We start from the raw sequence: 25,014 nt of genomic DNA, 5'->3' as shown, positions 1-25,014 counted from the left end.
CGTACGCTACGGTCACAAGACGCAGGCCTAATTGTCCCTAGAATTTCGAAGCAAACAGCTGGAGGCAGGGCTTTCTCCTATAGAGCTCCATTTTTTATGGAACCCATTTATGCCTACCCATGTCAGAGACGCAAACTCTGTCTCAACCTTTAAGTCCTTACTGAAGACTCATCTCTTCAGTGGGTCATATTGAGTGTAGTCTGGCCCAGGAGTGGGAAGGTGAACGGAAAGGCTCTGGAGCAACGAACCGCCCTTGCTGTCTCTGCCTGGCCGGTTCCTCTCTTTCCACTGGGATTCTCTGCCTCCAACCCTATTACAGGGGCTGAGTCACTGGCTTACTGGGGCTCTCTCATGCCGTCCCTGGAAGGGGTGCGTCACCTGAGTGGGTTGATTCACTGATGTGGTTATCCTGTATGGGTTGCCGCCCCCCCTTGGGTTGTGCCATGGCGGAGATCTTTGTGGGCTATACTCGGCCTTGTCTCAGGATGGTAAGTTGGTGGTTGAAGACATCCCTCTAGTGGTGTGGGGGCTGTGCTTTGGCAAAGTGGGTGGGGTTATATCCTTCCTGTTTGGCCCTGTCCGGGGTGTCCTCGGATGGGGCCACAGTGTCTCCTGACCCCTTCTGTCTCAGCCTCCAGTATTTATGCTGCAGTAGTTTATGTGTCGGGGGGCTAGGGTCAGTTTGTTCTATCTGGAGTACCTCTCCTGTCCTATTCGGTGTCCTGTGTGAATCTAAGTGTGCGTTCTCTAATTATCTCCTCTCTCTCGGAGGACCTGAGCCCTAGGACCATGCCCCAGGACTACCTGACATGATGACTCCTTGCTGTCCCCAGTCCACTTGGCCGTGCTGCTGCTCCAGTTTCAACTGTTCTGCCTTATTATTATTGGACCATGCTGGTCATTTATGAACATTTGAACATCTTGGCCATGTTCTGTTATAATCTCTACCCGGCACAGCCAGAAGAGGACTGGCCACCCCACATAGCCTGGTTCCTCTCTAGGTTTCTTCCTAGGTTTTGGCCTTTCTAGGGAGTTTTTCCTAGCCACCGTGCTTCTACACCTGCATTGCTTGCTGTTTGGGGTTTTAGGCTGGGTTTCTGTACAGCACTGAGATATCAACTGATGTACGAAGGGCTATATAAATAAATTTGATTTGATTTAAGTGTTGCAGTCATTTCAGTCGCTGTAGTAGCTGATATGTATAGTGTTGAGTCATCCGCACACAGACACATAGGCCTTAAATCAAAGCCAGTGGCTTGTCATTAGTAAAGACTGAAAAAAGTGGGGGGCCTAGACAGCTGCCTTGGGAGATGTCTGATTCTACCTGGATTATGTTGGAGAGGCTTCCATTCAAAAACACCTGTGGTTTGTTAGACAGGTAACTCTATCCACAATAAAGCCATAACACATACAGTTCCAGTCAAAAGTTGACACACCTACTCATTCAAGGGTTTTTCTTTATTTTTACTATTTTATACATTGTAGAATAATAGTAAAAACATCTAAACTATAAAATAAAACTTAAGGAATCATGTAGTAAAGTAGCCACCCTTTGCTTTGATGACAGCTTGGCACACTCCTGGCATTCTCTCAACCAGCTTCATGAGGTAGTCACCTGGAAAGCATTTCAATTAACAGGTGTGCCTTGTTAAAAGTTCATTTGTGGAATTTCTTTCCTTCTTAATGCGTTTGAGCCAATCAGTTGTGTTGTGACAAGGTAGGGGTGGAATACAGAAGATAGCCCTATTTGGTAAAAGACCAAGTCCATATTATGGCAAGAACAGCTCAAATAAGCAAAGAGAAACGACAGTCCATCATTACTTAAAAACATGAAGGTCTGTCAAGAACTTTGAAAGTTTCTTCATGTGCAGTCGTATAAACCGCTAAAATATTTTAATTTGGTTAATACATGATTCCTTGTGTTATTTCATAGTTAATGTCTTTACTATTATTCTATAATGTAGAAAATAGTAAAAATCAAGAAAAACCCTTGAATGAGTAGGTGTCCAAACTTTTGACTGATGTCTAAAAAAACAGCCCTCAATCTTATCATCAATTTCTCTCAGCCAATCATTTGTGTAAGTGCTTGAATGTCTTTCCCTATAAGCGTGCTGAAAGTCTTGTCAATTTGTTTACTGTAAAATAGCATTGTATCTGGTCAAAAAATGTTTTCCAAAAGTTTACTAAGGGTTGGTAACAGGCTGATTGGTCGGCTATTTGAGCCAGTAAAGGGGGCGTTTACTGTTCTCAGGTAGTGGAATGACTTTTGCTTCCCTCCAGGCCTGAGGGCACACACTCTCTAGTAGGCTTAAATTGAAGATGTGGCAAATGGGAGGGGCAATATCATCCACTATTATCCGCAGTAATTTTCCATCCAAGTTGTCAGACCCCGGTGGCTTGACATTGTTGATAGACAATTTTTCACCTCTTCCACACTGACTTTATGGAATTCAAATTCTTGTCTTCCATAATTTGGTCCGATATACTTGAGTGTGTAGTGTCAAGAGTTTGTTGCTGGCATGTCATGGCTGTTTGCCAATGAAAAAAATAATTAAAGTAATTGGCAATATCAGTCAGTTTTGTGATGAATGAGCCATCTAATTCAATTAACGATTGAGCCGAGTTGGCCTTTTTTCCCAGAAATGTCATTTAAGCTTTTCACTATCATTCATTTAACCTTAATTTAACTAGGCAAGTCAGTTAAGAAAAAAATTCTTATTTACAATGACGGCCTAGGAACAGTGGGTTAACTGCCTTGTTCAGGGGCAGAACAACAGATTTTTACCTTGTCAGCTCGGTGATTCGATCTGGCAACCTTCCGGTTATGGCCCAACGCTCTAAACACTAGGCTACCTGCCACCTCCTTTGTTTTATAGTGTACTTCTTTTAATTCAGATGATTTCTCGATTTGCAGTACATTTGCCAATCGGTTGTGCAGCCAGAATGATTTGCCATTCCTTTTTGTCTCATCCCAATCAACCATAAAATGTTTCAATTCCTCATCAGTCCATGGGGATTTAACCGTTTTTACAGTCATTTCCTTAATGGGTATATGCTTATTAGTAACTGGAATAAGCAATTTCTTAAGTGCAGAGTCTGTTTGCTTCTCATTACACACCACGGATCAACAAATATTCTTGACATCAACATAGGAATCACTACAAAAACGTATTGTATGACCTCTTAAACACTATTAGGCCCAGCCTTTGGTTTTCCTAGATATGGCTGCAATATTGTGATCACTACATCCTATAGATCTTAATACTGCTTTCAAGCACATTTCTGCAGCATTAGTAAAGGTGGGACCAATACATGTTGATGATTTAATTCCTGTGCTGTTTGTAAATACCCTGGTAGGTTGACTGATAACATGAACCAGGTTACTGGCACTGGTTACAATTTGAAGCTTCTTCTTGAGTGGGCAGCTTGATGAAAGCCAGTCAATATTTAAAATCACCCAGAAAATATACTTCTCTGTTGATATCACATACATTATCAAGCATTTCACATATTATCCAGATACTGACTGTTAGCACTTGGTGGTCTGTAGCAGCTTCCCACCAGAATGGGCTTTAGGTGAGGCAGATGAACCTGTAGCCATATTGCTTCAACAGTATTTAACATGAGACATCCTCTCTAATATTTACAGGAATGTGTTTCTGAATATAAACAGCAACACCTCCACCACTGGCATTTCTGTCTTTTCTGTAGATGTTATAACCATGTATTGCTACCACTGTGTCATCAAAGGTATTGTCTAATTGAGTTTCAGAGGGATATAATAAATTAGGTTACTTACATTGTGTCTACCAATGCCCCTGGTATAATGTATATTCGCTAAAGCATTATGATGACTCAGCGACACAATAGTAGGGATTAACTGAGCTGGGCTTGGGTCATTGATAAGTCATTGTCTCAAAGCAGCATATTGGGCTGTGAAAGGATCCAGGATCCTGCATGATTTGGATGGATCCCATACTCCTGATAAACCTGTTTTGTTTCCAAAAGGTATCAAAATTGTCAACAAAAGTAACACCCATTGAGCTGCAATAATCATGTATCCATGTAATCCACTATCAGATGTGGGAACTCCGGGCAACACTTGCTTATTCCTTCCTGATTTCTGGAATCCTCCAAACAGGATTTGGGGAAAACCATGTAATTTATTGAAAGTTCCTGGAATTTTGCAACCCCAGCGGAGATGCATCCAACAAGCGCAAACGCCGTCCAGTCACCGGCATAGAAAAGGTAAACATTTCACTCTGCGTTTTCCCTAGTTTCTTACGTTAGCTGGCAACCTGCGTGATTAAGGAAGCCACCTCAAGCCTATAATTCTCGGCAAGCAAACAATTGTCGTATTGGACCTCTGAGTGAACCAGTTTGTCCCAAACCAGATCGTAGTAAATACAGCTCCTACAGCGCTGGAACCGTTAATTTACTTCTCCAGACAAAGAGGGCTTCATTGGAAAACTCATCTGGGGCTAACTTCGTTAGCTTGATGGCTAACGTTAGGAGCTTAGCGGCTCTTTCAAGCAGAATTTAACTTGTCAGTTAAGCGGGATTCCGGGACAATAGCGGTTCTAGATGTTAAAAGCTAACAGCGTTGCAGAATCCATTCAAAAACAAGATTGGTATTTGTTTAACAAAGATGTTTTCGTTAAAATAACAAACCCGAGCGTTTCCAGCATACGGTGTTCAGTACTGTACCTCTATCTCTCAGCACCAGGGGTTTCTTCCCTCCATTGTGCCTGGGTGGGGGTGCAGAGTTGCCTGGATGTCCCGGGACAGCAACACCAGGGGGGATGAAGGCCCCAGCAGTGATGGGGTTTCTGTTAGGGAGGTCCATGGGCAGACCTCTCCCCCCTCCACCACCACCACCACCACCACCAGCCGGCTTGATGTGGTCATACCTACACAGAGAGTCACACTCCATCATAATATCAGATATTGAACACAATGGTTGGGCTATGTGCATAAAATGCAAACAGTGACTGTAGATTGGGGATTATGTTGTATATTGGTATTGTACTGTTAGTTACTTACTGCACTGTAAGCATCATGAGCATTTCACTGCACCTGCTTTCACATATGACAATCTGTGTACGCGACCAATGAACTTTGAACACCTACGCTGCTGCTACTGTTTATTATCTAGCTGTTGCCTAGTCATTTTATTCCTAATTATATGTACATATCTACCTCAATTACCTCGTACCCCATGTATATAGCCATGTTTTCTTTGGGAATTTATTATGTGTTATTACTTTTCTATTTGCTTTCTCTGCGTTGTTGGGAAGGGCCTGTAAGTAATAATGTCACAGTTGGCCTATTTTATAAACCATTTGACAATTAAACTGTGATTTGTAGCCTTACATTCCAGCCCATCGGTGTGGTCAGTAAGTTGGATCTTACCTGCAGCGGTCTCCGTAGGCACACACACCTCTCTGGTAGAACTTACAGATGGTTGAAGGTTTACTAGTGGTCAGGTCATGAGAGAACATGCATCTATTCCCCTCTCGGCAGACTCCGTGGAGAAAATACCTGCATAGCAACACAAGAAACCGATAGAATTAGCTTTTGGTTAGCTATGATCATGAGGTTAGCTATGATATCTACTGCTAGCTACGTATTGAGGCCTGGTGTTCGGGGATAGATTCTGATTAGCTTCATACATTGGAGTGATTGGAGGCTACTGGTTAGCAACAGAAACGGTCTGACATCATCAGCATCTTGCTGGTAGGTGTAATTCATACACGCTAGCCTGGCTAACTAGCAGCTAACATAGCTAACTACCGGTAGCTGCACTTTATAATGCTAACTAGCAAGCACAAGCACCAATCGCGTGATTCATGGAAATGTTCACTTTGCACAACACACTGCAGCATGTTTTCACAAATATTTCGTACCAGAATCGTTAGCGGCATCCCAGCTAACTTTAGCTAGCTAAGAAGCTAACATTTGCCAAATCAAAGAACTGAAACAGCTCGAAGCAAGAAACACACTCAAGAAACACACTCAAGCAACAATAAAAACAGTAAACACGGGACAAGTTCTACCTGCAGGTGACTTGCTTCGTGTTCATTTTTTATGCTCAATAACATTGGTGCAACGGTATTGATGTTCCCGTTGTCACGTTTGAGTGCAAGCAAAAACTCCCGCCTATAAAACCCCCAGATTCGACGAACGAAAGGTTCCGAGGGGAAGGTTCATGACAGGTCAGCAGCCAGGTATGAGTCTCTCGAGCATACGACAGGTATGTTGAAAAACGATTATCTTTAAGAATAAATAAAGGTATTCTTAAAAATGACTTTTTAACGCGTTGTAATTGTTTCATTTTTTTAGCAACGTTTGTAACGCTTAAAAACACCCGTGTTTTGAATCCCCTAGCTCATGCATTTCCCGGTTGAACCTTCCAATGGACTGCACTGTCTTGAAGTTTAACCACTGTGGAAGAAAAATCTATAGTTTTGACAAAAATAGGCTCCAAACAGAGAACACAGGGCGAAAATGCCCAATCTGTCAGGAGCAGATGAGATTCAGCCTCCTCGAGGCACCTGTTATAGTTCCATGTCCATTTAGTAATGGACACAAGGTCCGGTGTGCCTTCCTCATTGGATCCTCACTGGGACCTGCTTTTCTTAGGTAAAACAATCTTTACTGTATTCCCATATTGTCAACAAATGTTTTTTTGCAACATTGAATGTTAAAAGGTAAATCATTTTAACTTTGTATTTTCAACTTTCATGTGTCTTCCTGACTGGACCTGTCATGGTGTTTGTCACAGTGAATGGCAGGACTCGGAGCTGCATGTTGGAGTTACTAACTCACAAGGTGCCTTCAGAATAGTTTACTTGCAGTTTGAATATCAAAACAGCCAGTTTGGGTGTTAGACTGGACTAGGTAACTAGAGCTGATGTCTGTGTTCAAGGTGTGGTGTACAGCTACACCTCCTCAGGAGTCCAGAGAGAGGAACAGGGCTGGGAGCAGTGCCTCAGTGTGCCGCTGGTGGCCCCTGGGAATAGCAGGGGCAGCCTAGCTGGGACGCTGTGGGACAGTGAGCTGGAACAGTTCTCCCTCCTCCCCACCTGGTCACGACACAGGTGAATATTACAAATGGAAATAGTTCATTCTTAAAACCTATAAGATAAGATGGTGCTTCCACTTTATAAACCCCACATAAAGAATACCTTTTAATATAAAGGGGTTGTATAGTTTATAATAACAAACTTCAACATTATTATTTTGTTTGACAGACTAATCTCCAAAAGTATTGGTACTGTGACAATTCTTTTGTGTGTTTTGGCTCTGTACTCCAGCACTTTGGATTTGAACCGATACAAATAATTTGAGGGTATTTATCCATATCGGGTGAACCGTTTAGAAATCCCCTCCCCTCCCTGAACCGTTTAGAAATTGCAGGTTTTTGTACATAGTTGCCCCCCCCCCCCCCTCATAGTTGCCCCCCTCATAGTTGCCCCCACTTTAATACACACTTGTGTATTAAAGTAGTAAAAGGTCAAGTATTTGGTCCCTTATTCATAGCACAGTGACTACATGAAGCCTGTGACTCTACACATTAGTTGGATGCATTTGCTGTTTGTTTTGGTTGTGTTTTAGATTATTGTGCCTAAAAGAAATTAATGCTAAATAATATTTTGTCATTTTGGAGTCACTTTAATTGTAAATAAGAATTGACTGTTTCTAAACACTTCTACACTTCTTCATGTGAATGCTACCATGATTACAGACAATCAATTGTGAATAATGATAAGTTAGACGCACAAATATTATACCCCCAAGACATACTAACGTCTCACCATTACAATAACCAAGGTGGTTAGCATTTTATATCATACCCCCAAGACATGCTAACCTCTCACCATTACAATAACAGGGGAGGTTAGCATTTTATATCATACCCCAAGACATGCTAACCTCCCACCATTACAATAACGGGAGGTTAGCATTTTATATCATACCCCCAAGACATGCTAACCTCTCACCATTACAATCACAGGGGAGGTTAGCATTTTATATCATAACCCCCAAGACATGCTAACCTCTCACCATTACAATAACCAAGGTGGTTAGCATTTTATATGATACCCCCAAGACATGCTAACCTCTCACCATTACAATAACAGGGGAGGTTAGCATTTTATATCATACCCCAAGACATGCTAACCTCTCACCATTACAATAACAGGGGAGGTTAGCATTTTATATCATACCCCCAAGACATGCTAACCTCTCACCATTACAATCACAGGGGAGGTTAGCATTTTATATCATAACCCCCAAGACATGCTAACCTCTCACCATTACAATCACAGGGGAGGTTAGCATTTTATATCATACCCCCAAGATATGCTAACCTCTCACCATTATAATAATAATAATATTACAATAACAGGGGAGGTTAGCATTTTATATCATACCCCCAAGACATGCTAACCTCTCACCATTACAATAACAGGGGAGGTTAGCATTTTATATCATACCCCAAGACATGCTAACCTCTCACCATTACAATAACAGGGGAGGTTAGCATTTTATATCATACCCCAAGACATGCTAACCTCTCACCATTACAATAACAGGGGAGGTTAGCATTTTATATCATACCCCCAAGACATGCTAACCTCTCACCATTACAATAACAGGGGAGGTTAGCATTTTATATCATACCCCAAGACATGCTAACCTCTCACCATTACAATAACAGGGGAGGTTAGCATTTTATATCATACCCCAAGACATGCTAACCTCTCACCATTACAATCACAGGGGAGGTTAGCATTTTATATCATACCCCCAAGACATGCTAACCTCTCACCATTACAATAACAGAGGTGGTTAGCATAATGTGTCTAACTTTCTCACTCATTATAATTCACAATTAATTCAGGATTAATCATAATTTAGAACCAAATACCAAATGTTTTTAATACACAAGTGAATTTGTCCCAATACATTTTGGGCACTACTGTATGTACAAAAGGGCTGTAATTTTGAAACGGTTCATCCAATGCAGATGAAAATACCCTCAAATTAAAGCTGACAGTCTGCCCTTTAACGTCAGTCATTGTATAATTTCAAATCCAAAGTGGAGTACAGAGCCAAAACAACAACACGTCACTGGTCACTGTATTTGCTCCAGGTTTGAAGAGGAGAGGGAGTTTGGCTCGTGTTGCTATGGCTTTGCCCTGTCCTTCCTGAACCAGCTGAGGAGAGCAGAGGGCAGAGAGTCAGTCACTAGGGATGACTTCACACAGCAACATGTCCTGCCCCACGTTAAGACTGCCTCCAAATACATCACAGTCTACCAAGAGATCCATCAACATGGTTTCTACGTAGCTGATTTATAAGATGTTTGTATTGGGGTTGGGATAAAGCTGAAGGACCTTCTGTTGGATTTTGTATACAATTGGACTATAAAGTTGAACTTCAATGATATTGTTAATGCTTAGTTGTTGGTTAGCACAGAAATCCTGATGCTTTTAATAAAACATGTAAAAAGCCGATGCCATTATGTTAGAAAATTGAGAATGTGTGTAGCAAATCTGAGTAGGTTGATGTGTATGATATAGTGAGAGTCTGTATAAGAGTAAAATAATAACTGCCAATTTGCATGTTTGAGTGTCTACAGTATGTGTGTATAGCCTTAATATTCATAATTGTAATCCATATCGTATCACCATCATAACATTCTTCCACTGCAAATCTACCATTCTTCTAGTGTTTTACTTGCAATATTGTATTTACTTTGCCAATATGGCCTTTTTTTTGCCTTTACCTCCCTTATCTCACATCGTATATAGACTTGTTTCTACTGTATGTTTGTTTTACTCCATGTGTAACTGTGTCGTTGTATGTGTCGAACTGCTTTGCTTTATCTTGGCCAGGTCTCAATTGTAAATGAGAACTTGTTTTTCAACTTGCCTACCTGGTTAAATAAAGGTGAAATAAATAATTACCTTTAACATAATTGAAAAACACATCCCAGCATTTCCATAGCAATTGACGTTTCACAAGATCATGAAAGAGACCTTGCATTACTCTAGAGACTGCTTCACTACAGTACAAATTTATTCATACAATATGTTATTATTCCCCAATGCCCCTACTCCGATATCGTCCCCTTGCTTGTTGTAAACAAATACATAAAAACAAACACATTAAATTATAAAACAGTTCTCTACAATAGAGAGGGAGATCAGGTGTGTGTAAGCAGACATGTAATTGAGTATGCGTGTGTTCATATCCACTTCATAATGTTCAGATATTTTTACAGTTCACATACCTTTTTTTTCGTAACCTGAAGTCCCTGTAGAATTTAGTACAGCCACAGTGTTATGGAGCTGTCTCGGAATAGCTGTCCATCTATAAATCAAACTACCTAGACAGTATAGGACTGACCCTTTACAGTGAACTACCTAGACAGTATAGCACTGACCCTAACCCTTTACAGTGAACTACCTAGACAGTATAGGACTGAGCCTTTACAGTGAACTACCTAGACAGTATAGGACTGACCCTAACCCTTTACAGTGAACTATCTAGACAGTATAGGACTGAGCCTTTACAGTGAACTACCTAGACAGTATAGGACTGAGCCTTTACAGTGAACTACCTAGACAGTATAGGACTGAGCCTTTACAGTGAACTATCTAGACAGTATAGGACTGACCCTAACCCTCTACAGTGAACTACCTAGACAGCATAGGACTGACCCTAACCCTTTACAGTGAACTACCTAGACAGTATAGGACTGACCCTAACCCTTTACAGTGAACTACCTAGACAGTATAGGACTGACCCTAACCCTTTACAGTGAACTACCTAGACAGTATAGGACTGACCCTAAACCTTTACAGTGAACTATCTAGACAGTATAGGACTGAGCCTTTACAGTGAACTACCTAGACAGTAAAGGACTGATCCTTTACAGTGATCTACCTAGACAGTATAGGACTGACCCTAACCCTTTACAGTGAACTACCTAGACAGTATAGGACTGAGCCGTTACAGTGAACTACCTAGACAGTATAGGACTGACCCTAACCCTTTACAGTGAACTACCTAGACAGTATAGGACTGACCCTAACCCTTTACAGTGAACTACCTAGACAGTATAGGACTGAGCCTTTACAGTGAACTACCTAGACAGTAAAGGACTGATCCTTTACAGTGAACTACCTAGACAGTATAGGACTGATCCTTTACAGTGAACTACCTAGACAGTATAGGACTGATCCTTTACATTGAACTACCTAGACAGTATAGGACTGAGCCTTTACAGTGAACTACCTAGACAGTAAAGGACTGATCCTTTACATTGAACTACCTAGACAGTATAGGACTGATCCTTTACAGTGAACTACCTAGACAGTATAGGACTGATCCTTTACATTGAACTACCTAGACAGTATAGGACTGACCCTAACCCTTTACAGTGAACTACCTAGACAGTATAGGACTGATCCTTTACATTGAACTACCTAGACAGTATAGGACTGAGCCTTTACAGTGAACTACCTAGACAGTATAGGACTGACCCTTTACAGTGAACTATCTAGACAGTATACGACTGATCCTTTACAGTGAACTACCTAGACAGTATAGGACTGAGCCTTTACAGTGAACTACCTAGACAGTATAGGACTGAGCCTTTACAGTGAACTACCTAGACAGTATAGGACTGAGCCTTTACAGTGAACTACCTAGACAGTATAGGACTGACCCTTTACAGTGAACTACCTAGACAGTAAAGGACTGACCCTAACCCTTTACAGTGAACTACCTAGACAGTAAAGGACTGACCCTAACCCTTTACAGTGAACTACCTAGACAGTATAGGACTGACCCTTTACAGTGAACTACCTAGACAGTACAGGACTGACGCTAACCCTTTACAGTGAACTACCTAGACAGTATAGGACTGACCCTTTACAGTGAACTACCTAGACAGCATAGGACTGATCCTTTACATTGAACTACCTAGACAGTATAGGACTGATCCTTTACATTGAACTACCTAGACAGTATAGGACTGACCCTAACCCTTTACAGTGAACTACACTCCAAGACTGCTTCCATCACGTGGACTGGGACATGTTTCGTATTGCGTCAGATGGGAATATAGACGAATACGCTGATTCGGTGTGCGAGTTCATTAGAACGTGCGTCGAAGATGTCGTTCCCATAGCAACGATAAAAACATTCCCTAACCAGAAACCGTGGATTGATGGCAGCATTCGCGTGAAACTGAAAGCGCGAACCACTGCTTTTAATCAGGGCAAGGTGTCTGGCAACATGACTGAATACAAACAGTGCAGCTATTCCCTCCGTAAGGCTATCAAACAAGCTAAGCGTCAGTACAGAGACAAAGTGGAATCTCAATTCAATGGCTCAGACACAAGAGGCATGTGGCAGGGTCTACAGTCAATCACGGACTACAAGATGAAATCCAGCCCAGTCACGGACCAGGATGTCTTGCTCCCAGGCAGACTAAATAACTTTTTGCCCGCTTTGAGGACAATACAGTGCCACTGACACGGCCTGCAACGGAAACATGCAGTCTCTCCTTCACTGCAGCCGAGGTGATTAAGACATTTAAACGTGTTAACCCTCGCAAGGCTGCAGGCCCAGACGGCATCCCCAGCCGCGCCCTCCGAGCATGCGCAGACCAGCTGGCCGGTGTGTTTACGGACATATTCAATCAATCCCTATACCAGTCTGCTGTTCCCACATGCTTCAAGAGGGCCACCATTGTTCCTGTTCCCAAGAAAGCTAAGGTAACTGAGCTAAACGACTACCGCCCCGTAGCACTCACTTCCGTCATCATGAAGTGCTTTGAGAGACTAGTCAAGGACCATATCACCTCCACCCTACCTGACACCCTAGACCCACTCCAATTTGCTTACCGCCCAAATAGGTCCACAGACGATGCAATCTCAACCACACTGCACACTGCCCTAACCCACCTGGACAAGAGGAATACCTATGTGAGAATGCTGTTCATCGACTACAGCTCGGCATTCAACACCATAGTACCCTCCAAGCTCGTCATCAAGCTCGAGACCCTGGGTCTCGACCCCGCCCTGTGCAACTGGGTACTGGACTTCCTGACGGGCCGCCCCCAGGTGGTGAGGGTAGGCAACAACATCTCCCCGCTGATCCTCAACACGGGGCCCCACAAGGGTGCGTTCTGAGCCCTCTCCTGTACTCCCTGTTCACCCACGACTGCGTGGCCACGCACGCCTCCAACTCAATCATCAAGTTTGCGGACGACACAACAGTGGTAGGCTTGATTACCAACAACGACGAGACGGCCTACAGGGAGGAGGTGAGGGCCCTTGGAGTGTGGTGTCAGGAAAATAACCTCACACTCAACGTCAACAAAACTAAGGAGATGATTGTGGACTTCAGGAAACAGCAGAGGGAACACCCCCTATCCACATCGATGGAACAGTAGTGGAGAGGGTAGCTAGTTTTAAGTTCCTCGGCATACACATCACAGACAAACTGAATTGGTCCACTCACACTGACAGCGTCGTGAAGAAGGCGCAGCAGCGCCTATTCAACCTCAGGAGGCTGAAGAAATTCGGCTTGTCACCAAAAGCACTCACAAACTTCTACAGATGCACAATCGAGAGCATCCTGGCGGGCTGTATCACCGCCTGGTACGGCAACTGCTCCGCCCTCAACCGTAAGGCTCTCCAGAGGGTAGTGAGGACTGCACAACGCATCACCGGGGGCAAACTACCTGCCCTCCAGGACACCTACACCACCCGTTGTTACAGGAAGGCCATAAAGATCATCAAGGACATCAACCACCCGAACCACTGCCTGTTCACCCCGCTATCATCCAGAAGGCGAGGTCAGTACAGGTGCATCAAAGCTGGGACCGAGAGACTGAAAAACAGCTTCTATCTCAAGGCCATCAGACTGTTAAATAGCCACCACTAACATTGAGTGGCTGCTGCCAACACACTGTCATTGACACTGACCCAACTCCAGCCATTTTAATAATGGGAATTGATGGGAAATGATGTAAATATATCACTAGCCACTTTAAACAATGCTACCTTATATAATGTTACTTACCCTACATTATTCATCTCATATACATATGTATATACTGTACTCTACAACATCGACTGCATCCTTATGTAACACATGTATCACTAGCCACTTTAACTATGCCACTTTGTTTACTTTGTCTACACACTCATCTCATATGTATATACTGTACTCGATACCATCTACTGTATGCTGCTCTGTACCATCACTCATTCATATATCCTTATGTACATATTCCTTATCCCCTTACACTGTGTATAAGACTGTAGTTTTGGAATTGTTAGTTAGATTACTTGTTGGTTATCACTGCATTGTCGGAACTAGAAGCACAAGCATTTCGCTACACTCGCATTAACATCTGCTAACCATGTGTATGTGACAAATAAAATTTGATTTGATTTGATTTGATTTACCTAGATAGTATAGGACTGACCCTAACCCTTTATAGTGAACTACCTAGACAGTATAGGACTGACCCTTTATAGTGAACTACCTAGACAGCATAGGACTGACCCTTTACAGTGAACTACCTAGACAGCATAGGACTGACCCTTTACAGTGAACTACCTAGACAGTATAGGACTGACCCTAACCCTTTACAGTGAACTACCTAGATAGTATAGGACTGACCCTAACCCTTTATAGTGAACTACCTAGACAGCATAGGACTGACCCTTTACAGTGAACTACCTAGACAGTATAGGACTGACCCTAACCCTTTACAGTGAACTACCTAGATAGTATAGGACTGACCCTAACCCTTTACAGTGAACTACCTAGACAGTATAGGACTGACCCTAACCCTTTACAGTGAACTACCTAGACAGTATAGGACTGACCCTAACCCTTTACAGTGAACTACCTAGACAGTATAGGACTGACCCTAACCCTTTACAGTGAACTACCTAGACAGTAAAGGACTGACCCTTTACAGTGAACTACCTAGACAGTATAGGACTGACCCTAACCCTTTACAGTGAACTACCTAGACAGTATAGGACTGACCCTTTACAGTGAACTACCTAGACAGTAAAGGACTGACCCTTTACAGTGAACTACCTAGACAGTATAGGACTGACCCTAACCCTTTACAGTGAACTACCTAGATAGTATAGGACTGACCCTTTACAGTGAACTACCTAGATAGTATAGGACTGACCCTTTACAGTGAACTACCTAGATAGTATAGGACTGACCCTAACCCTTTATAGTGAACTACCTAGACAGTATAGGACTGACCCTTTACAGTGAACTACCTAGACAGTATAGGACTGACCCTAACCCTTTACAGTGAACTACCTAGATAGTATAGGACTGACCCTTTACAGTGAACTACCTAGATAGTATAGGACTGACCCTAACCCTTTATAGTGAACTACCTAGACAGCATAGGACTGACCCTTTACAGTGAACTACCTAGACAGTATAGGACTGACCCTAACCCTTTACAGTGAACTACCTAGATAGTATAGGACTGACCCTTTACAGTGAACTACCTAGATAGTATAGGACTGACCCTTTACAGTGAACTACCTAGACAGTATAGGACTGACCCTAACCCTTTACAGTGAACTACCTAGATAGTATAGGACTGACCCTAACCCTTTACAGTGAACTACCTAGACAGTATAGGACTGACCCTAACCCTTTACAGTGAACTACCTAGATAGTATAGGACTGACCCTAACCCTTTACAGTGAACTACCTAGACAGTATAGGACTGACCCTAACCCTTTACAGTGAACTACCTAGACAGCATAGGACTGACCCTTTACAGTGAACTACCTAGATAGTATAGGACTGACCCTAACCCTTTATAGTGAACTACCTAGACAGCATAGGACTGACCCTTTACAGTGAACTACCTAGACAGTATAGGACTGACCCTAACCCTTTACAGTGAACTACCTAGATAGTATAGGACTGACCCTTTACAGTGAACTACCTAGATAGTATAGGACTGACCCTTTACAGTGAACTACCTAGACAGTATAGGACTGACCCTAACCCTTTACAGTGAACTACCTAGATAGTATAGGACTGACCCTAACCCTTTACAGTGAACTAAGGAATGAGCAAAAAACAGGACTGCTGAACAGAAGAGCATGGGGACAGTATAGTTGCAACCTGATAGGCCCCAGACAGTTAGTGACAAATGAGAAGGTTGTGTGAGTGGAGCGTCACAGACCAGATAGGTTAAATTACCCTGCTGTCCTGCTAGGGTGTTAGTGTGTAGCCCTATGACTGGGTAGGGAACTTAGTTAGCAAACTAGTAGGGAAGTTCTATTCCATCTGTTTCCATGGAGGAAAAGAGTGTGATTAAGTTCAGCCACTGTCAGAAGGACATCTTCTGTTTCTTCATTCCAGAGAAATGTCCAGAGTGTGGAGTGAGCTTCAGCAGTGGCAGGCTGGAGGAGGCTCCTATCCGTATCCCCAACCCTTTTTCTAACGGACACAAGACCCCATGCTGCTTCCTGGTCGCACCTGCTGAGGAAAACAACCTCAGGTAACCAATGACTACTGTGTTGGTGTAAAAGGCAACAAGCTGTTCTTAGCAGATGTTCTGTTCGCCACACATTGAATGAACACAAACTCAATGCACGGACAGCTGTTACACACATCATAGATTGATTGAATGTAAATTGTTGTGTTTAGGGAGTTTGATGGCGGCTCAGACCTACACACTGGGATCACAGACACTAATGGTAGGTTCCATTTTTTCACCCATACTGTAACAGTACATGCTACAACTTCCCTTCACAATTTACTCAATGGAAAGTTAACATTACGGACATCAAAAGGTCATTAGGACTAAAACTGGATAAGCCTAATACTGACAGTCAATGTGTTTGTTCTATAGGAGTGGTGTTCAACTACACTAAGCCAGGGGTCCGGCAGGACCAGCGAGGCTGGGAGATGTGTATCAGTATTCCCCTGATCCAACCAGACATGTTTAACCTTCTCAACCAGTGGGACCAATACCTCAACAAGTTCTCAGATGCCGAGATGTGGGACCCAGCATACAAAAGGTGCACCTTAGTATTGAACTTTAAGATCCTATTACTGTATTACTGACAGAGGAACAGTTGTTAAAGTCTCTATTACTGACAGAGGAACAGTTGTTAAAGTCTCTCTTACTGTATTACTGACAGAGGAACAGTTGTTAAAGTCTCTATTACTGACAGAGGAACAGTTGTTAAAGTCTCTATTACTGTATTACTGACAGAGGAACAGTTGTTAAAGTCTCTATTACTGTATTACTGACAGAGGAACAGTTGTTAAAGTCTCTTACAGTATTACAGACAGAGGAACAGTTGTTAAAGTCTCTAATACTCTATTACTGACAGAGGAACAGTTGTAAAAGTCTCTATTACTGTATTACTGACAGAGGAACAGTTGTTTTAGCATTGAGATTGAGGTAAAGGTACTGTAATAAACACGTTTATCTTCTGGTCTTGTAGGTTTAATAAAGAGACGCACAACTGCTACAACTACACTCTGATGTTTCTAAACCGTGTGCTAGCAACACAGGGGAAAGGCTCTCTGACCAAAGACCAGTTCACTCAGAGCTTTGTCCTGCCCAAGATCAAGAGAGCCTGTAAATACACCACAATGTGCAGGGAGATATCACAGAACTACTTCTATATAGCGGACAGTCCTGTTAGAGTGATGGGGGAAGAAAGAGGAGGAGAGAAGGCTTGACTGTTTGATACAAGAGGACAGAGACTGAGGCAGCCACAGCTACACAGAACATGAGTTAAAATGACCATCCTCCCAGAAACCCTGGATCCATAGATGATGCAATCTCTATTGCACTCCACACTGCCCTTTCCCACATGGACAAAAGGAATGCTCTCCATTATCTCCATGCTAATCACTAAGCTAAAGGCCCTGTGACTGAACACCTCCCTCTGCAACTGGATCCTGGACTTCCCGATGGGCCGCCCCCCAGGTGGTAAGGGTAGGCAACAACACATCCACCACGCTGACCCTCAACCAAGGCCCCTCAGAGTTACAGTTCATATAAGGAGATCAGTCAATTGAAATTCATTACACCCTAACCTATGGTTATCACAACTGAGAATACAGATATGTACAGTAGAAGTCGGAAGTTTACATTCACTTAGGTTGGAGTGATTAAAACTTGTTTTTCAACCACTCCACAAATTTATTGTTAAGACAGTTAAGACAGTTAAGACATCTACTTTGTGCATGCCAACAATTGTTTACAGACAGATTATTTCACTTATAATTCACTGTATTACAATTCCAGTGGGCTAGAAGTTTACATACACTAAGTTGACTGTGCCTTTAAACAGTTTGGAAAATTCCAGAAAATTATGTCATGGCTTTAGAAGCTTCTGATAGGCTAATTGACATCATCTGAGTCAATTGGAGGTGTACCTGTGGATGTATTTCAAAGCTTTCAAATCCAGTGCCTCTTTGCTTGACATCATGGGAAAATCAAAGGAAATCAGCCAAGACCTCAGAAAACAAAATTGTAGACCTCCACAAGTCTGGTTCATCCTTTGGAGCAATTCCCAAACATCTGAAGGTACCACGTTCATCTGAACAAGTATAAACACCATGGGACCACGCAGCCATCATTCCGCTCAGGAGGGAGACACGTTCGGTCTCCTAGAGATGAACCTGAAAGGCCACTCAGCAAGGAAGAAGCCACTGCTCCAAAACCGCCATAAAAAAGCCAGACAACGGTTTGGAACTGCACATAGGGACAAAGATCATACTTTTTGGAGAAATGTCCTCTGGTCTGATGAAACAAAATAGAACTGTTTGGCCATAATGACCATCGTTATGTTTGGAGGAAAATGTGGTAGGCTTGCATGCCGTAGAATACCATCCCAAACGTGAAGCACGGAGGTGGCAGCATCATGTTGGGGGGGTGCTTTGCTGCAGGAGGGACTGGTGCACTTCACAAAATAGATGGCATCATGAGGTAGGAAAATTAAGTGGATATTTTGAAGCAACATCAAGCTTGGTCGCAAATGGGTCTTCCAAATGGACAATGACCTCAAGCATACTTCCAAACTTGTGGCAAAATGGCTTAAGGACAACAAAGTCAAGGTATTGGAGTGGCCATCGCAAAGCCCTGACCTCAATCCCATACATAATTTTTAGGCAGAACTGAAAGTGTGTGCGAGCAAAGAGGCCTACAAACCTGATTCAGTTACACCAGCTCTGACAGGAGGAATGAAACAAAATTCACCCAACTTATTATGGGAAGCTTGCGGAAGGCTACCTGAAACGTTTGACCCAAGTTAAACAATTTAAAGGCAATGCTACCAAATACTAATTTGGTGTATGTAAACGTCTGACCCACTGGGAATGTGATGAAAGAAATAAAAACTGAAATAAATCACTCTACTATTATTCTGACATTTCACATTCTTCAAATTAAGTGGTGATCCTAACTGACTTAAGGCAGGGAATTAAAGAGGATTAAATGTCAGGAAATGTATTTGGCTAAGGTGTATGTAAACTTCCGACTTCAACTGTATCCAATTTGTAAGTCGCTCTGGATAAGAGCGTCTGCTAAATGACTTAAATGTAATGTATCTGTTGGTCACAGATACCTTTAAAAAAGTAGGGGAGTGGATCAGAAAACCAGTCAGTATCTGGTGTGACCACCATTTGCCTCATGCAGCGCGACATCTCCTTTGTATAGAGTTAATCAGGCTGTTGATTGTGGCCTGTGTAATGTTGTCCCACTCCTCTTCAATGGCTGTGCGACGTTGCTGGATGTTGGTGGGAACTGGAACAAGCTGTAGTACAAGTCAAGCTAGAGTATCCCTCAATGTGGTCTGGTGAATATGCAGGCCATGGAAGAACTGGGACATTTTCAGCTTCCAGGAATTGTGTACAGATCCTTGAGACATGGGTCATGCATTATCATGCTGAAACATGAGGTGATGGTGGCGGATGAATGGTACAACAATGGGCCTGAGGATCTCATCACGGTATCTCTATGCATTAACATTTCCATTGATAAAATGCAATTGTATTCTTTATCCATAGCTTATGCCTGCCCATACCCTAACCCCCCCGACACCATGGGGCACTCTGTTCACAACGCTGACATCAGTATCCGCTCGCCCACATGAAGCCATACACTCCATCTGCCTGGTACAGTGGAAACTGGGATTCATCCATGAAGAGCACACTACTCCAGCGTGCCAGTGGCAATCAAACATGAGCATTTACCCACTGTAGTCAGATCAAGACCCTGGTGAGGATGATGGGCACGCAGATACATAGCCCATCTGTAAATAGCCATCCAACTACGAACTTCATCCTCATATTTGTTTTTCTTGCTCTTTTGCACCCCAGTATCTCTACTTGTACATACTCATCTGCACATTTATCACTCCAGTGTTAATTGCTAAATAGTAATTACTTCACCACTATGGCCTATATACTGCCTTACCTCCTTACTTCATTTGCACACACTGTATACCGATTTTTCTATTGTGTTATTGACTGTACGTTTGTTTATTCCATGTGTAACTCTGTGTTGTTGTTTTGGTTGCACTGCTTTGCTTTATCTGCCAGGTCGCAGTTGTAAATGAGACCTTGTTCTCAACTGGCCTACCTAGTTAAATAAAGGTGAAATGAAAATAAATAAAAATGAGCTTCCCTGAGACTGTTTCTGACAGTTTGTGCAGAAATTCTATGGTTGTGCAAACCCACATTTTCATCAGCTGTCCGGGTGGCTGGTCTCAGAGACGATAACGCAGGTGAAGAAGCCAGATGTGGAGGTCCTGGGCCGGCGTGGTTACACGTGGTCTGCGGTTGTGATGCCTGTTGAACATACTGACAAATTATCTAAAATAACGTCAGAGGTGGCTTATGGTAGAGAAATTAACATTAAATTATATGGCAACAGCTCTGGTTGACATTCCTGCAGTCAGCATGACAATTGCACGCTTGAGACATCTGTGGCATTGTGTCGTTTGACAAAACTGCACATTTTAGAGTTCCATAAGCTTTTTGTGCTTCTGGAACATTTTTGGGATCTTTTATATCAGCTCATGAAACATGGTACCAGCACCTTACATTTATATTTTTGTTCAGTTACTATTATTCAACCATGCTGGTCATTTATGAACATTTGAACATCTTGGCCACGTTCTGTTATAATCTCCACCCGGCACAGCCAGAAGAGGACTGGCCACCCCACATATGCTCTCTCTAATTCTCTCTTTCTTTCTCTCTCTCGGAGGACCTGAGCCCTAGGACCGTGCCCCAGGACTACCTGACATGATGGCTCCTTGCTGTCCCCAGTCCACCTGACTGTGCTGCTGCTCCAGTTTCAACTGTTCTGCCTTATTATTATTTGACCATGCTGGTCATTTATGAACATTTGAACATCTTGGTCATGTTCTGTTATAATCTCTACCCGGCACAGCCAGAAGAGGACTGGCCACCCCACATAGCCCGGTTCCTCTCTAGGTTTCTTCCTAGGTTTTGGCCTTTCTAGGGAGTTTTTCCTAGCCACCGTGCTTTTACACCTGCATTGTTTGCTGTTTGGGGTTTTAGGCTGGGTTTCTGTACAGCACTTTGAGATATCAGCTGATGTACCAAGGGCTATATAAATAAATTTGATTTGATTTGATTCAGTATAATACACTGCTCAAAAACAAAGGGAACACTAAAATAACATCCTAGATCTGAATGAATGAAATATTCTTATTAAATACTTTTTTCTTTACATAGTTGAATGTGCTGACAACAAAATCACATGAAAAGTATCAATGGAAATCAAATTTAACAACACATGGAGGTCTGGATTTGGAGTCACACTCAAAATTAAAGTGGAAAACCACACTACAGGCTGATCCAAACAACACTACAGGCTGATCCAAACCGCACTACAGGCTGATCCAAACCGGACTACAGGCTGATCCAAACCGCACTACAGGCTGATCCAAACCACACTACAGGCTGATCCAAACCGCACTACAGGCTGATCCAAACCGCACTACAGGCTGATCCAAACCGCACTACAGGCTGATCCAAACCGCACTACAGGCTGATCCAAACCGCACTACAGGCTGATCCAAACCGCACTACAGGCTGATCCAAACCGCACTACAGGCTGATCCAGCTGATCCAACTTTGATGTAATGTCCTTTAAACAAGTCAAAATTAGGCTCAGTAGTGTGTGTGGCCTCCACCTGCCTGTATGACCTCCCTACAACGCCTGGGCATGCTCCCGATGAGGTGGCGGATGGTCTCCTGAGGGATCTCCTCCCAGACCTGGACTAAAGCATCCGCCAACTCCTGGACAGTCTGTGGTGCAGCGTGGCGTTGGTGGATGGAGCAAGACATGATGTCCCAGATGTGCTCAATTGGATTCAGGTCTGGGGAATGGGCGGGCCAGTCCATAGCATCAATGTCTTCCTCTTACAGGAACTGCTGACACACTCCAGCCACATGAGGTCTAGCATTGTCTTGCAGTAGGAGGAACCCAGGGCCAACCGCACCAGCATATGGTCTCACAAGGGGTCTGAGGATCTCATCTCGGTATCAAATGGCAGTCAGGCTACCTCTGGTGAGCACGGAGGGCTGTGCGGCCCCCCAAAGAAATGCCACCCCACACCATGACTGACCCACCGCCAAACCGGTCATGCTGGAGGATGTTGAAGGCAGCAAAACGTTCTCCACGGCGTCTGTCACGTGCTCGGTGTGAACCTGCTTTCATCTGTGAAGAGCACATAAGCCATAAGCTGCTGGTACGGTTTCCTATCTGTCACTTTATTCCTAGTTAGATGTACACATCTACCTCAATTACCTCATACCCCTGCACATCAATACTGGTACCCCATGTATATAGCCAGCGTCTCAACGCAGTTAAGCCAAAACCACGCCCCGTTATTCAGAGGGGCGTTCTACTACGCTCCCATTGGCTAGCTAGCGTTGTCTCACTCTCAGGCGATCAACGCAGACAGTGACCTTCCAAGGTAAGGATGGAAAGTGTAATTTAATAGCTGCCTACCGTAATACAGGCATATTATCATCATGTTTGGTAACATTTGCCCATGTATTTATTTTCAGCGTTTCAATGAGTTGTAAAAATGTCTCTGAGAACTCTGCTGAATTCACTCAATTGAAGGTCAGCTAAGTTAACCTAGGATACTTAACGTTACTAGATCGGTATTTGAAGTTATATTATCAATTGTAGTCTATTATCAGGTTAATGCATATGCTTATTATTCATAATCTCTTAAATATTTATTAGCTAATCATTCAGTCAAATACGCTATGCTACAGCCATTGAATCTGTCTGAGCGTTAAGGGACGTTAATGGCTAGCTCGGTCCACGTCATTATGTTATTATATTTTTCAATCTTGAAATACAAGGGCAAATGTTATTAATCAGTGACTGAAATTTCACGCTACGTGATATTCACTTCCGGACCTGGAGAGCGTCTCTCTGAATAACGGGGCGTGGTTTCAGCTTAACTGCATTGGGGAAAAGATTCATATAGCCAAGTTATCGTTACTCATCGTTTATTTATTCCTCATGTTATCTTTCTACAATGTTTTTCTCTGCATTGTTGGAAAGGGCCCATAAGTAAGCATTTCACTGTTAGTCTACACCGGTTGTTTACGAAGAATGTGACAAATAAAATTTGATTTAACTGTGAGGCCATGTTGTATTTCTACACTGGAACACTGGGATACTGACACTGGGAATTACTCATGTCTCCTCTAGAAACCATCACTTTACACACAGAGCAATTTTTTAAAAACCTTTATTTAACTAGGCAAGTCAGTTAAGAACAAATTCTTATTTTCAATGACGGCCTAGGAACAGTGGGTTAACTGCCTGTTCAGGGGCAGAACGACAGATTTGTACCTTGTCAGCTCGGGGGTTTGAACTTGCAACCTTCCGGTTACTAGTTCAAAACTCTAACCACTAGGCTACCACTAGACAAATTATACCATATTCTTAATCATAATCTGGATTTTTACTTTCACTTCAATCAAACAGAAAAAAATATGTTAAAAAGCATGTTCAAAAACAAATATTTATTGAGACTTTCACATGTTAAGTAACACTAAATTCCACTGAAAACCAATCATTGAAATGGATGGAATGCCTTCAGAAAGTGTTCATACCCCTCGACTTATTCCATTTGTTATTGTGTTCGCCTGAATTCAATAATTATTTTCTCACCCATCTACACACAGAATCACCATTGGCAGCAATTACAGCTGTGAGTCTTTCTGGGTAAGTCTAAGAGCTTTGCACACCTGGATAGTTACGATATTTGCACAATATTCTTCTTAGAATTCTTCAAGCTGTGTCAAGTTTGTTGTTGATCATTGCCATAGATTGTCAAGCCGATTTAAGTCCAAACTGTAACTAGGCCACTCAAGAACATTCAATGTCGTCTTGGTAAATAACTCCAGTGTATATTTGTCCTTTTTAGGTTATTGTCCTGCTGAAAGGTGAATTTGTCTCTCAGTATCTGTTTGAAAGCAGACTGAACCAGGTTTTCCTCTAGGATGTTGCCTGTACTTAGCTCTATTGTTTATTTTTTCCTTAGAAAACTCCCTGGTCCTTGCCGATGGCAAGCATACCCATAACATGATGCAGCCATTACCATGCTTGAACATATGAAGAGTAGTACTCAGTGATGTGTTGTGTTGGACTTGCCCCAAACAGCCATTAAACAGTTTTAAAGTCCCCATTGGCCTCATGGTGAAATCCCTGAGCGGTTTCTTTCTTCTCCGGCAACTGAGTTAGGAAGGACACCTGTATCTTTGTAGTGACTGGGTGTATTCATACACCATCCAAAGTGTAATTAATAACTTCACCATGCTCAAAGGGATATTCAATGTCTGTTTTTTATTTGATTTTTTTTACACATTACCAATAAGCGCCCTTCTTTGCGAGGCATT

At 42.7% G+C, this 25,014-nt stretch overlaps 3 protein-coding genes across 3 annotated transcripts in view; 2 read left to right on the top strand and 1 right to left on the bottom strand.

Moving 5' to 3' along the window:
* The window catches only part of mkrn2 (makorin, ring finger protein, 2), a 33,649-nt gene extending 27,442 nt beyond the window's left edge, over window positions 1-6,207 (bottom strand). The window contains exons 1-3 of the mRNA XM_046338133.1: window positions 6,057-6,207; window positions 5,413-5,541; window positions 4,708-4,910 (exon numbers count right to left, since the gene is read on the bottom strand). Coding sequence (XP_046194089.1) covers window positions 4,708-4,910; window positions 5,413-5,541; window positions 6,057-6,082 — 358 coding nt within the window. The 5' untranslated portion in view covers window positions 6,083-6,207. The remainder of the gene's footprint in view (window positions 1-4,707; window positions 4,911-5,412; window positions 5,542-6,056) is intronic.
* Window positions 6,140-9,626, top strand: mkrn2os.1 (MKRN2 opposite strand, tandem duplicate 1). Its single transcript, XM_046338134.1, has 5 exons — window positions 6,140-6,253; window positions 6,388-6,642; window positions 6,785-6,831; window positions 6,929-7,100; window positions 9,161-9,626. Exons 2-5 carry the CDS (start codon window positions 6,416-6,418, stop codon window positions 9,366-9,368), a joined length of 654 nt encoding a protein of 217 aa, XP_046194090.1. The 5' UTR covers window positions 6,140-6,253; window positions 6,388-6,415; the 3' UTR covers window positions 9,369-9,626.
* Window positions 9,627-16,385: 6,759 nt separating this feature from the next.
* On the top strand, window positions 16,386-17,787 carry mkrn2os.2 (MKRN2 opposite strand, tandem duplicate 2). Its single transcript, XM_046343214.1, has 4 exons — window positions 16,386-16,591; window positions 16,741-16,790; window positions 16,946-17,114; window positions 17,547-17,787. Exons 1-4 carry the CDS (start codon window positions 16,386-16,388, stop codon window positions 17,785-17,787), a joined length of 666 nt encoding a protein of 221 aa, XP_046199170.1.
* Window positions 17,788-25,014: the final 7,227 nt, after the last annotated feature.

Source organism: Oncorhynchus gorbuscha, linkage group LG03 (assembly GCF_021184085.1).
Source record: "Oncorhynchus gorbuscha isolate QuinsamMale2020 ecotype Even-year linkage group LG03, OgorEven_v1.0, whole genome shotgun sequence".
In the NCBI taxonomy this organism is placed as follows: Eukaryota; Metazoa; Chordata; class Actinopteri; order Salmoniformes; family Salmonidae; genus Oncorhynchus; species Oncorhynchus gorbuscha.
Note: the sequence above shows the minus strand (reverse complement) of the source record. Positions and strands in the feature narration are given on the sequence as shown.